General features: G+C 41.7%; 1 protein-coding gene across 1 annotated transcript in view; it reads right to left on the reverse strand.

The window, feature by feature from the left end:
• Nucleotides 1-582: 582 nt before the first annotated feature.
• LOC308394381 (copper-transporting ATPase 2-like) overlaps nucleotides 583-14086 on the reverse strand; it is a gene marked incomplete at its 5' end in the record, with an annotated part of 55210 nt that continues 41706 nt past the window's right edge. The window contains 19 exon segments of the mRNA XM_080878687.1: nucleotides 583-1193; nucleotides 2695-2797; nucleotides 2971-3088; nucleotides 3166-3369; nucleotides 3440-3582; nucleotides 3715-3855; nucleotides 5382-5565; nucleotides 5639-5821; nucleotides 6268-6462; nucleotides 6538-6672; nucleotides 8370-8524; nucleotides 9198-9325; nucleotides 9410-9501; nucleotides 11649-11882; nucleotides 12020-12203; nucleotides 12890-12963; nucleotides 13053-13214; nucleotides 13285-13448; nucleotides 13525-13746. Coding sequence (XP_080734813.1) covers nucleotides 911-1193; nucleotides 2695-2797; nucleotides 2971-3088; nucleotides 3166-3369; nucleotides 3440-3582; nucleotides 3715-3855; nucleotides 5382-5565; nucleotides 5639-5821; nucleotides 6268-6462; nucleotides 6538-6672; nucleotides 8370-8524; nucleotides 9198-9325; nucleotides 9410-9501; nucleotides 11649-11882; nucleotides 12020-12203; nucleotides 12890-12963; nucleotides 13053-13214; nucleotides 13285-13448; nucleotides 13525-13746 — 3104 coding nt within the window. The 3' untranslated portion in view covers nucleotides 583-910.

Raw genomic sequence — 14086 nt, forward strand, 5'->3', positions numbered from 1 at the left:
AAAGAAATGAATGAGAGCAAATTACATTTTGTGAGCACCAGCCTTGCTTCTAGACTCACTATAATAGGGAGCTAATTAGTAGTCCTTTGACTTGTTCTCTTGGCAGGCGTGAATAATGACACGAATAAAGGCGTACCAGGTTACAGCTGTGCTTTTCCTGCTTCCATATGTCAGACTGTCGTAATAAAAAAGTCTATTGTGCAGGCTAAGTGCGAGACACGAGTCATATTTATAACCCTGACGTCCATATATCTACTCACTCGTAATTAAGCTCAACAAGATGTGAAACTAACTATAGAATCCATGTGTGAGGTCATTTGATTAATGCGCTCCATTAATTAACCCTGGCACAGTGTGAAGCAGATATGGAAAAAAAGAAAGGAAAAAATACTGCACTCCAATTTTTTGTCTTCACATCTGTGAAGCTTTAGTGGAAAATATCCCACAAGGCAACATGAAAAGAGTAGTTTTCTTCTCTGGAGTGTTTTTATTTTCTTCTTGGATTTGGTGGAACTTAAGTTGCATTGAGAATGTGCAAATTTGCAAACAAATCACAAAATCAGATGAAACGGATGAAGAGATATTTACACAGAAAATGATTTCCCTCTATCAACACATGCATTATTTATAAGCTCTCAGATCCACACTCTCACTGACGGCCTTATCCGAACAGTAGCTTTACTCTGACTCGTGGATATTGTAAAAGTCGATTTGCACCGAAGTTATTTGTCTGGAGGATTTATGTGACACATAAGCAAACCGACTTTATACATGTGGCTTCAGTAAAACTTTAATGTTACATCAAAATAAAAGAGCACTTTAGGTTTGACAATTAGTGTATTTACATTAAAAAAAATTTTTTTAGTCATAAACATGAGTACCAGGTAAAAAACATCTTCCTGTTTTCCCTTTACAACACGTTGAGGACGTCTGCAGTCTGGTGCTCCAGCAGGGAGTAGCGGTTCTGCTCCTCAGCAACAACCTTAATGGATGCCCCTTGACTGGGTGAGCGGCTGGAGAAGCCGGGTGGAGTCATGCCGCTTGGGTTCCTCTGTTCCCGAGTTGCGTTGGGGAGAGCGGGACTGTGCCGCCGGCCGTCCAGACCCAGATGTGTGCTGATCTGAGACGAACGAAGGCTCCTCATTTGGCCTCTAGCACGCATCTCATAGAGCTCCACTGAGGTTTTCTTGTACCTGGAGGAAATACGGGGTGATTAATTTCACTACTAAACTCAAGCGCGAGTGAAAACAGACCAGGTATGCGGGAGAAAGGAAAACATAAGCTTCATATCACATAAAGTTTATTGTGTTCATCTGGACGCTGAGATTTCAGACAGATAAAGGCTTTTAGTCTGAGCTGACTGCAGGTTTCCCCACTGTATCAACAGTATATTTACATAATTAATGATACTGGCACCACTGACTAACTAACAATGGGCTGTGAGGTCAGTGTGAGGTCAGTTTCATGATCATGATTACCCCAACTGGTTGCAGCAGATGGCTGCCCCTCCCTGAGCCTGGTTCTGCTGGAGGTTTTCTTCCTGTTAAAAGGGAGTTTTTCCTTCCCACTGTCGCCAAAGTGCTTGCTCATAGGGGGTCATTTGATTATTGGGTTTTTCTCTGTATGTAATATTGTAGGGTCTACCTTAAAATATAAAGCGCCTTGAGGTGACTGTTGTGTGATTTTGCATTATATAAATAAAAACAAATTAAATCATTGAAATGCAGATTTTCCTTGTCTAGTATGGGGTGAACCTGTGACCTTGGCATTATTAGCACCACACTCTAACCATCTGAGCCAACCAGCTGGAATCCCTATGAGCAAAAATGTCCTAAGAAAATGTCCCCCATGCCATTACACCACCACTCCCAAGATCAATTGTTGATATAAAGCAGGATGAATTCATTTATTCATACTGTTTTCGTCAGATTCTAAACTGAAATAGACTCATCCGACCACGGAATATGTTTCCAGATATCTATTGTCCAATTTTGGTGAGCCCCTGTGATCAGTGTTGCCAACTCCTCAGTAAGGAAAATTGCTATTGGCTGTCCTAAAAGTCGCTAGAAGTCGCTAAATGACATCATCGCCTAATTTCCATAATTGGTCATGCTAATCTAATTGTAACCTATGTTGTTGGAGAGAGAAATAACATCGTGGAAGAGACATAAAGTGAGTAAAAAACGTCCTAAATGCATTTAGAGTTTATTTAGAACTAAAAATCAAATTTCTTTTAGCAATTATTGTTTTTTTTAATGTCACTATTCCAACCCTGCTCCTTTACCCGGGCTTGGACCGGCAAAAGTGACCCGAAATAGGCACTCTGGTGGAGTTACTTTGTGTGTGTGTGTTTATAAGTAGTGTTAAACCTTGTGATCCACAAAACAGCATAAGAATAAAAGAGTAAAAGAAGAACTGACTGCGTTACAGCACCCGCTGCTTGTTGAGAGTAAAAGCGATACGCGCTTTCACGTCTTTTTTTTAGTAAGGGGTCTGAAAACTCGCTAAATATAGCGACAAAGTCGCTAAGTTGGCAACACTGCCTGTGATGCACGATGTATCATCTTAATTTCCCTCACAGGGGTCATTCAGGCACCACCAACAGGTCTGATTTAAATTGTGGCTGCTTTGTCCTGCTGTTTCCTCCCTAATCTTTAATATAAGTGTAGATAATGTAAACGCAGAAGGACTCACATTTTCAGCAGTAAAGAAGACAGGACCACTGAAACTGATGAGGCGGCCATTGCAGCTGAGCCCATCCAGGGTTGGAGCACCAGGCCAACGGGCATGAACACACCTACGACCAACAGTTCACATTTGAGAAAGAGGCACCTCAATGTCATCCACAATGTGCCAGGATAAGAATAATTTCTGATTTCATTTTGGATTTTGGTTTCCCAAAATATCGAGCTTGCACGTTCACCTTGACTAGAGTCCGTTATTGGTTCAGGATTTTACTGTAGCTCTCACCTGCAGCAATTGGTATTCCAACAAGATTGTAGAAGAGAGCAAAGACAAAGTTGATCCTTATCCGACGCACCGTCTTCTTGGACAGCTCGATGCTGGCCACCACATCTAGCAGGTCATTCTGCAGAGCGCGAAAAGCTTCAAGTGAGACAGTTTAAACGAGCCAATGTATCTGCACACAGACTATCTGCCACCTACTCGGATCAAGACAATGTCAGCCGCCTCAATAGCCACATCGGTGCCTGTCCCGATTGCGATGCCGACGTCGGCACGGGCGAGGGCGGGGGAGTCGTTCACGCCATCTCCCACCATGGCCACCCTCAGGCCTCGTTTCTGCAGCTCCTGGACTTTTGCCACCTTGTGTGATGGCAGCACTTCTGCAAATACCTTTCTGATCCCCACCTGCAGCCAATCAAACGCTTTGATTACATGTTAAACATTCAGGTAGATTTTAAGAGTGTGCAAGTGTTACCTGTGCTGCTATGGCTTTAGCTGTGCGCCTGTTGTCTCCCGTCATCATCACCACCTCAATGCCCATAGTGTTCAGTGTATGCACTGCTAATGCTGACTCTGCTTTCACCGTGTCTGCGATGGCTAACATTGCACACAAAACACCTACACACACACACACACACACACACACACACACACACACACACACACACACACACACACACACACAAACAGCATAAGATGAAGTTTAAATGTGGCACCAAAGCCACAAAGAAAACCTTGATTTCCCCTCACCATCTATAGCCACCAGTATGGCTGTCTGCCCTTTGGTTTCGTGGCTCGACATCGCGGCATCCACATCTGCTCCTATGTGGTGGCCATTCCTCCTCATCCACTCTCTGTTTCCAATCAGGACAGAATAAAACAGCCCTTCAGCTGGAAATAGAAGAATGTGATTAAAAACAATGACTGCTTACAGTTACACCTCACTAGCACCAGGTTGGACGCTCTTTGCCTTCAGAACTGCCGTGATTCTTCATGGCATAGATTCAACAAGTTTCTGAATGGTACTCTTTGTGGTCATCTGCTGCTTTTGAGATGGTCTTCTGCATACCTTGGTTGTAACGAGTGATTATTTGAGTTACTGTTGCCTTTGTCTAACTAAGTGAATAATTTCCCCTTTTCAGACCATTCTCTGTAAACCTTAAATATGGTGATGTGGGAAATATCTGAAAAACTCAGACCAAAAATCATGCCACGTTCAAAGTCACTTAATCACTTCCAAACTCTGATGCTCAATTTGAACTTCAGCAGGTCACTTGTTAACATCGCTGCCAACTGAACATGCATAGCTTGAAAAAACAAAACAAAAAAGCTAGCCAGTGTCTGGGCTCTACAAAGAACTCTTCGTTGTGATTCTGTGGCCAGTATGGGGCTTGAACCCATGACCTTGGCGTTATTAGCACCACGCTCTGACGATCTGAGCTAACTGGCCTACACAGTGGTTTCCTGAGGGGTTTAACACTGTCTATTAATTTTAATTAATAGACAAATGCTTCACTACTATAAACTTCAATAGAATATTCTGGTATCTGTACTTGAGTAGTTTTTTTCTGACAACTTTACTCCCTACATTTAAAAATATATATCTGTACTTTATACTCCTTACGTTTTCAAAAGGGGTCCATGAATTTATACTCGGGGGTGAAACATTTCTTTAAGTGACCGGTTATTACAAATTACCTAACAACTATACACTGTGTAAGATAAAGACAGTATAAACAGTATAGTGTCAGTGTAGAGGATGGACATTAGCCATGATAGCTGTGAAACATCTGCTGAAACATCTTGTTGAATTCAGTTATGTGCATCTGCAAAGAGCAGCAGGTCAGCTGATTACAGCCTGTACACTAAGAAAATCTACTGAAGCTCATATTAGAAATTATTGTGAGTTGTGATTCTATTCCCCACACTGAGCCACTACAACCAATTTCAGGTTTCCCCACCTGCTAAATCCCGGTGCAATCCTTGACTGTTCTCATTTTCCTGTTTATGTGTGGAGCCAAAGGCACCCTCTACAATGTAGGCAACAGAAAAAAGTTTTGTTTTTTTCATTCACTTTCACTGCAGGGGACCTACATAACAGATCACACTGAGTATATTCATTTAAATTCAAATAATTTTTGAATTCTTGTGTACTAATGTTATTTTATTATTATATTAACACAGCACATGGTTCAGTTACCTCTGTACAAAAGTGGTTAATAGACTACTTTTTACTTTTAGTACATTTCAGAGCCTGTACTTTTATACTTTTACTTGAGTAACAAAGTTGCTTTAGTACTTCAACTTTTACTGGAGTATTTTTAACCCAGGTATTTGTACTTCTACTTAACTAAAAAAATCTGTACTTTTGCCACCTCTGCTTTGAATAAAGTTTACAGTTACAGTTTTTTTCTGACCTGCAGAGGTGGACTCTCCTGCAGGCAGCATGCTGCTTTCTTCAATAGTAGCCCCCGGCAGCAGGAATCGCTCCTCGCTCGGCTGCAGCAGCAGATGTTCCACGCTGGACACCCGGCAGCTGATCCCACAGCCGGACACGGCCTGGAAGTCCTGGCAGCACCCGAGGACATCGGAGCCCAGCTCCTGTCAGAAAGTTGATAGAAAGTCAGTAAAGTTTTCTCCTGAACAAAAAGGCAGGCATAAATAGACCTCTCACCTGTTTGCAGTATTTGGCAACTGCTATGCCTAGCGGGTGCTCGCTGCTGGCCTCGGCGGTACCCACCACTGCCAGGATCTTCCTCAGGGGCATGCGGGCCACTTCCCACAACACCAGGACTCGAGTCACCCGCGGCACGCCGTTTGTAATAGTGCCAGTTTTATCAAACATCACCACACTGATCTGATTGAGACACATAGAGGTCAGTGTCAGGTTTAAAAGGGTTTCTAAGAGGTGCCTTATTACACTCTGAGCACTGCACTCTAAACATTCCTTCTCAAGATCACTTGATATTATTATTTATTCGATTTTTATAATGTATTTATTTACTTGTTTTTTTTATTTATAACATATTTGATCTCTGGTTGGAGGGGCCCATTTCTGCCTCAGGTCCCAACAGATGCTAGAATCGCCCCTGGCTGTAATCAAGCAGCAATGCCACATGGTGTCACCAGTTAATTAGAATAGAGGCCGACGCAAATATTAAAGTGAAATGTTACATTTCTGTGGTTGTTCCAGCTCTTTTCTCTTTCATTTATTCGCTCATTACAGACATATTTTCTTTCTACCCGCTTCAGTGTTTCGGCAGTTTTTAAAAAAAAGCATTAAATGAATCGTAAGGGTCTCGCCTTATGTGCCATCTCCAGCGGCTCGCCTCCTTTAATGAGGATGCCGTTCTGAGCGCCGACCCCCGTGCCAACCATGACCGCCGTCGGAGTTGCCAGCCCCAGAGAGCAGGGGCAGGCGATGGAGAGAACGGTGATGGACGCCTGGAAGGCGAAGCGGATGATGACCTCTGCCTTGGAGATGCTCTGGTTGTAACCCTTTGAGGAGGAGAGTGGTGTGATCAGGCTACAGCTGTTTTTATTCACACACAAGTCGTCTGCATGCACACTTACCGGGAAGTTCTCCTTCACAATGTCGAAGTTGACAAAGCCAATGGCCAGCCACACTATCAGTGTTAACAGGGACACGATAACAATGAAGGGCACGAAGTAGCCACTGAGTCTATCTGCAAACTGCTGGATGGGGGCCTGAGGAGGAGAAGGGAAAGCAAAATTAGGAGTGTCCTGTACATTAAGAACAGTGAGTGACCTTTAAAGGCAACAAGTGGCCAGTATGGGGGTTGAACTCATGACCTTGACGTTATTAGCAACACAGTCTAATCGGCTGAGCTAATTGGGCAACTGGAAGACAAAGCAAAACGTCTAAATGTGGAAAAGTCTAAATGACAAAGGAATCCAAAATTTTTATCCTTACTTATTCACGCAGAACCAGGGGCAAAATACAACATAGTTTAGTGTTAACAGTCTCTTTTTGTGAACACTCTCTTTTGAGTGTACAGTGTCTGCACACCTCGGTAGCAGTAAGCACTGCCTTTATCATAACTACACTGTAAAAGCTCAGCAACAAGAACTTTTCAACCATGCAGGACTTCCAGCCCTCCAAGAGCAGGTTCTTTATGGAACTTTATGCATTTGCCATGCTGTCCACATAACAGCCAATCGTATTACAGTAAATTTATCACTGTTAGACAACCATACGAACTGAAACGTGACCTTGGTTTCTTGGTTCATCTCTTGAGTTGGGAGCTTGCTTGAATGATTCATAGTAGAGTGTTAAGTGGCTTAACAAACAAAAATAATAAATTAAAAATTTCCTTTAAAAATGCTCAGGTACAAGGACTGGACTGAAAATGAGTCCAAAGAAACAGTTTAAAGAGCTTCAGAAAGCTGGAGAACTATTGTTCAAGAAAGTCTGTAAGCTATTAAGGGACTGCTGCAAATATTCCATTTGTGTCATCCGATCATATAAAAACAGTCCAAAATGCGGCGGCCCGCCTCCTGACTGGTACCAGGAAATTTTGCCATATTACTCCTGTCCTAGCTAGCCTGCATTGGCTGCCCATAAAGTACCGTATTCAATTTAAAATATTACTCCTTACGTTCAAAACTATTAATGAATTAGCGCCAAGTTATCTTAGTGAACTTCTCAGGCCACATATTCCTGCTAGAACACTTAGATCTGCTACTCAACTACTTCTGACACAACCTAGATCTCGGCTGAAGTCTCGGGGTGACCGTGTGTTTGCTCTGGCTGCCCCGGTACTGTGGAATAACCTCCCTCTTGCTATCCACGCCTCTGATTCTATTGCACTGTTTAAATCACGACTAAAGACCCACTTATTCAATTTTGCCTTTCCTTCTAGTTAACATGTCACACTATGCAGGGATAGCTCAGTAGGTAGAGTGGTTGCCCCATGATCGGAAGGTCGGGGGTTCGATTCCCCTTAACAGCTACCCTGAGGTACCCCTGAGCAAGGTACCGTCCCTACACACTGCTCCCCGGGCGCCCAATGGCTGCTCACTGCTTCACTGAGTGAATGGGTTAAATGCAGAGAGCAATTTCCCCACGGGGCTCAATAAAGTACAATAATGTACACACCTTCTTTCTTCTTATGCACTTTTATGCTCATTTAATTCCTTGTTTGTTCTGTATCTGCTGCTTCTCCTATGTATCAGTGACAGTTATCTGCTTGCATACCTAGTACTTGCTTTGGTCATCTTTCTATTTCCATTATCTTCCTTTTATTCTCTATGTTACTTGTTAAGCACCTTGGTATAAGCTTGGTTTTAAGTGTGCTTTATAAATAAAGTTTATTATCACTGTCATTATTATTAAACACATGTGAGTAACCTTATAGTTTAAAATTGTGATTTTTATAGCTTACCTTAGAGGTCTGTGCCTCTTCGACCAGTTTGACTATTTGTGACAGTGTTGTTTCAGTACCGACGTGAGTGGCCTCCACCAGAAGGGCACCGTGAGCGTTAATGGAGCCGGCAATCACCAAACTGCCCACCTTCTTACTAACGGGCATTGGCTCACCTGACAGAAAGAGAGGGAAAAAAATTGCAACAAGTGACTAAATGATGGTGTCACAGTCATCTTCTGCCTTTTGTGTAACTGTGGTTTGTTTCTGCTCCAGAGGTCCTTTCAGAGGCTCAACTGCTCAACCACTCTCTGCTGGATCACTGGCTTTCACCCCTTCTTCTTCATCCACCAATCACCTACCAGCTGTAATTAAGAACTGGCTTTCTCGAGCACTCTTGCTTGTTACAGCAGTCCAAAGTTGTGGCCTCAGACTCATGAAATTTTGATATTTCTGATTAATTTCCCTTTATCTTTTTATGTCAGTATTCTTAGTTCTTTTTTTTTCTAGTTCTGGTTCCTAATAAATTGGTATAAAATCAGATTCTTTGATTTTCAATAGGTTGAATCTAAAAAATGCTAGATGATTCTTTTTATTGAAATGAATGTTTTTTCAAACCTGCATGCAAAAAAAATTTTACCTACACAAACCAGACATCTCTGATTACATTTATAAGACTTTATAACTTAATTACACAAATGTAACCTCTGGGACTAAAGATCTGCAATGCATGCCACTTGTTCTGCCACACAGAGACGGAAAACTCACAGAAATTAATTCTAAATTTGGCTTAAGATGCCTGAAATCCACATTCAAAGCCAAGGATTCGCATCATTCACTCCCTCCTACCTGTAATCAAGGACTCATCTGCCATGGAGTTCCCTTCAATCACTTTCCCATCGACTGGGAACTTCCCTCCAGGAACAACCTTCACAATATCGCCCCTCTGAACGAGCTCCACCAGCACCTGCTCCTCACTGAGGCATAAAAATATTTTTACAGACACACACGTCATGTACCACAGAGGTGATGGTTTTATTTATTTATCTTACATGTCTCACCTGATGATGGATTTGTCAGATCCCAACGTGACCACAGTGGCATCGGTGGCTTGAAGTGACATTAATTTGGCCAAAGCCTCTGAGGTTTTACTCTAAGACAGTAGAAACAGCACAGGAGAATGTATCGTTACAGTCTTAAAACAAAGATGTACTGCACTAATGGTATGACCTCATACACTCTCATGTCTACTAAGTATGAGCGTTTTGAATTGCTACAGTCACATGGTTGTATAGTTACCGTGGAAATGTGAGAATTTGTATGTATCTAGGTTATATCTGCATAAAGTAGTTTTGCAAGAAAATCTGTGTTCCCAGATTTTCACAAGTGTGCCGCTGAGATGGTGACAGAAGAAAGTTCATGCTCTCCTGCTGGTAAATATGCGTATAATGAATGGGCCTTCTCTCACTGGTGTTAAAACACCTGCTGCTAGTGTCCCACTACAAAGACAGGAAATTAATCTACAGCATTTCATTTCTGAGACGGTTCATATAACAATGTTTTAGTTTCTTTGTGTTTTTGTCCAAGCCAGAGTACAGAAGCTTATGATGAATCATCCATCCATCCATTCGCTTCCGCTTATCCTTTTTCAGGGTCGCGGGGGGCGCTGGAGCCTATCCCAGCTGTCATAGGGCGAAAGGCGGGGTACACCCTGGACAGGTCGCCAGGCTAACACACAGGGACAGACAACCATTCACACTCACATTCACACCTAGTGGCAATTTGGATTATCCAATTAACCTATCCCCACAAGCTGCATGTCTTTGGACGGTGGGAGGAAGCCGGAGTACCCGGAGGGAACCCACGCAAACACGGGAGAACATGCAAACTCCACACAGAAAGACCCCGGCCTGATGGTGGAATTGAACTCAGGACCTTCTTGCTGTGAGGTAACAGTGCTAACCACCGTGCCACCGTGCTGCCCGTGTTAGTAATAATTTCACATATGCAGATGTAAGTTCATGAGGAAAAAACAGCACAAGAGAAAACCTGGCAAAAATGTGGGGGAAAATGGGAAATTTAGCAGAAAAACATGAAGATTTATTTGTCAATTTATGATCTGTCACATTTGTAAGAACAAAATTTAAATTAATGACTAATTTTTTTTTCAAAATATAAATAAATATCAAACTTTATGATAAAGATGTCAAATTTATAGAAGGGGGAAACCTTTTAAAATCTGAGGGAAAAAACAATCGAAACAATTGTCAATTTTCACTGGCCAACTTTCGGGAAAAAAAAGAAAATCTATTAGTAAAACAGCTGTAAAATTTGCCAAAGCTTTACAAAAATAAATAAATACATTTAAAAGTAAAACACTGGCAAGAGTGAGAGTTAAAGTTAACAATCAGCAAATTTCCCATAAAAATAGTAAATTTGTGAGAAAATACTGTCAAGTTTATAAGGACAAAATTGTATAAGAAATAAACTGTTAACATTTAAAGGACAATTGTTAAACTTGGATAAACTTTATGAGAACACAGACCCTGGCACAATTCTGTGCTGGGACTTTTAGATGTCTGAAACTCACGTAATGCAATGGTTGCAACAAAAATCTGTCAAAATTACTAGAAAAAATATTAACATTGCAAAGAAAAACTAATTAGGAGAATGATACATTTGGCAAAATTTTCAAAACTTATTTTGAAAAGAGCATCAAAATAGCAAGAAAAAAAGATTTATAACAAAAACATGGCAAATTTACTAGAAATTGCAAATTTCGAAGAAAAAACTAAAATTCACAGGAAAGAATAGAAAATTTACAAGTAAAATATTGGCGAACTTAAAAGAAAAGATTGGTAACCAGTGGGTGAGGTCATGGTGGCTAGCCATCATCAGAAGCCAGCGAAGTACTAATAGTAAATAGTAATAGTAATAACTCTGTTACAGCTATTATTTGAGTACTGCACAAGATAATAAAAACATGCACTGCAGATATAAAATGCAAGCAACTTCATCATCAAATTGAATGCAGTCCTGTGATTGTGATGTAGCATCAGCTGATGTTCAGTTAATCATTGTCTAGCACAATAAAAACATCAGCCCTCTGAAGAGTCATTAAAATATGGCAATAAAAGCCTGGAGAAAAAACAAACATGCTGCCTAATGCAAACAGTGCAAGTTTGAATTAGGTCATATATAAGCAACTGTAGTGAGCTGATTCCAAGAATCAGCAGTGATTTGACAGTTTATAGTTTCCTAGAATTAGGCCTCATAAACCTGGTTTTCTTTTTATTTTACCTTTGCGATGTGTTCCAGCCATCGTCCCAAAGCGATGAACACAAAGAGCATGGGTGGAGTGTCGAAAAAGGTCACAGGGCTCTGGCTGGCCTGCTCCGCCATGGCCACGATGAGGACCACGCAGGAATAGATGTAGGCAATGGAGGTGGCTAACACAATTAGCACATCCATGTTGGCAGTGCGATGTTTTAGCGAGCGGTAGGCCTGAATGTAAAAGTATCGACCTCCAAAGATCTGCATCAAGGAAGACACAAAGATCTAGTGAGGGGAAGGATTCATGCTCCACCGTGAGTCATACACTTTTACCATCCTTAGCAAAGAAAACGCACTCATGTGTGATTAAAGGTTTAGCTCAGATTGTGCTTCCTCACCTGGACAGGTGTGCAGAGCACAAAGAAAAGCAGGTTAAGGATGGAGAGGCCCGGAAGTACATTCTGCTCGGTGGGCATGGAGCCCCCGTGTTCTTGGTGTAGGTTGTCCATCACCATCATGTAGATCATGAGACCCATCACAGGCAAGCCAAAGACCAGGCTCAACAGAAATGTGTTCTTCCACCTGCAAAAACCAGGCAGACATGTCTATTGTGAAAAAAACATTCATCCTTTGCACTGATTTCTTGTACTGCTAGTCATTTTTATGGAAAAATTTAGCGGTAAGCTAATAATCTGACGCCTTTTTTAGCTGCACATGTTCCCCTGGTGGCCAACCGGAGAAGGGCCGATAATTTCAAATTGCCTGACAACTGTATACAGTCTAGTATAGTGACAGTGTAGGGGATGGAAAATCAGTCATGATAGCTGTGAAAAATCTGCTGACATCTTGTTGAATTCAGTGATCTAAATTCACAAAAAGCAGCAAGTCAGCTGAACGCAGCCTGTACACTAAGAAAATCTAGTTTTACCACCTCTGGTCTTGCACCTCTCATATATAGCTAAGGGCAGAAACAGTCCATCTGTATGACATTTAAGGAAAAGTGAAAGTTGGTACAAGTACTAATTAATAAAAATGTAAACTCTGACCTAAATCTAAAAAGCCTTTTCCAGTAGTGAAAGAAAGTGTAGTGAGGGATTGTGGGTTTAAGCATGACCTGGGGTATCAATATATGGATCAAAACCACCATGTGCTGGTTATAACTCTCCACCTGTCAACGGCATACTCTCAGGGTTTAATTGTTAGAAAATTGTTAATTGTTAAAAAGTTAGCATCCATTTAAAAATAAGAACTGTAAACCAGATACTTGCTGTCGAATTTCTTCTTTGTGATCGAGGTTGTTTTTGAAGCCCGCCTGCTCCAGCCTGGCCTCAAATCCAAGACCCTGAAATGAGGAGAAACTCCAAGGTGTGAAATTGCATGTGTAAAAAATTGTAGGTTTAAGATAGCTTTTAAAAGTCCTGTGATAAACACCTGGATGAGCTTGATAATATCCCGAGGTCCGAGCACCTCTGGGTCAAACTCAACCTGAGCTTTGTTGGTTGCCAGTGCGACCGAAGCCATGAGGATCCCTCTGGTTAAGTTGAGCTTGGACTCGATGTTGTGGACACATGATGCGCACGTCATGCCTGTTATCTGCATGTGAAATACATGTGATGTGGAATTTGCACAAAATTCTGCATTATATGGTGTCCCGCAGACTTACAGTGAGGTCCAGCTTTCCATGTGCTACTGCATTATCCTCAATCACTTTGGCACCAAAGCCCAAGTCTTTGATGAGCTCAGTCACTGCAGTAGCATCCAGGACATGTGAATCATACTTCACCTCCGCCTTACCGGCCATTAGCGACACCAACACTGAGAGGATTCCTGGTTAATAAACACAGTACACTTTATCAACAATCTTCATCTCAGTTCAAATGCCTCATCCCTGGAAGTCGCTCACCTCTGTGTTTGAGCAGGTTCCTCTCGATGTTGGACACACAGGAGGCACAGGTCATCCCCGTAACGCAGATGAAGCATTTCTGTGCTTTTATCTCAGGCGAACTTGCAGATGGTGCATGTGAACCCGTCCCATTGCTGACTACAGGCCTGTTTGTCGACATGTCAGAAAGTCCAAAGCTTACAGGCTGGGACTTTTCATGACTCTGAACACTCTTTATAGGTTCTGAAAGGACAAAAAAATATGGAGGCGCCATATAAGTTTGTAGCTCTACAGATTTATGAGGCTCAACTTAGAATCTTCAATCACCATAGTCCAACTAGAAATTTTAAAAACTCATCCTATTCTCTTCCTGAAGGGAGGGAGGATATAATCGCTTTCATTTATTTTTTTGTCTGTTTGTTAGCAGTGTGGCAACCAGAGTTTTCGAATTTTTGTGATGGTAGATAGCAATAACCAATAGATACCAATAACAGCTCAAGGTGATTTAATTTTCAAGAAAATCGGTCAAAGTCAAGGTCATACCAGATGTGAAAGTTAGTAAAATCTTTATATCACCCATAAT

Source organism: Rhamphochromis sp. 'chilingali' (assembly GCF_963969265.1).
Source record: "Rhamphochromis sp. 'chilingali' genome assembly, chromosome: 3".
Classification (NCBI taxonomy): domain Eukaryota; kingdom Metazoa; phylum Chordata; class Actinopteri; order Cichliformes; family Cichlidae; genus Rhamphochromis; species Rhamphochromis sp. 'chilingali'.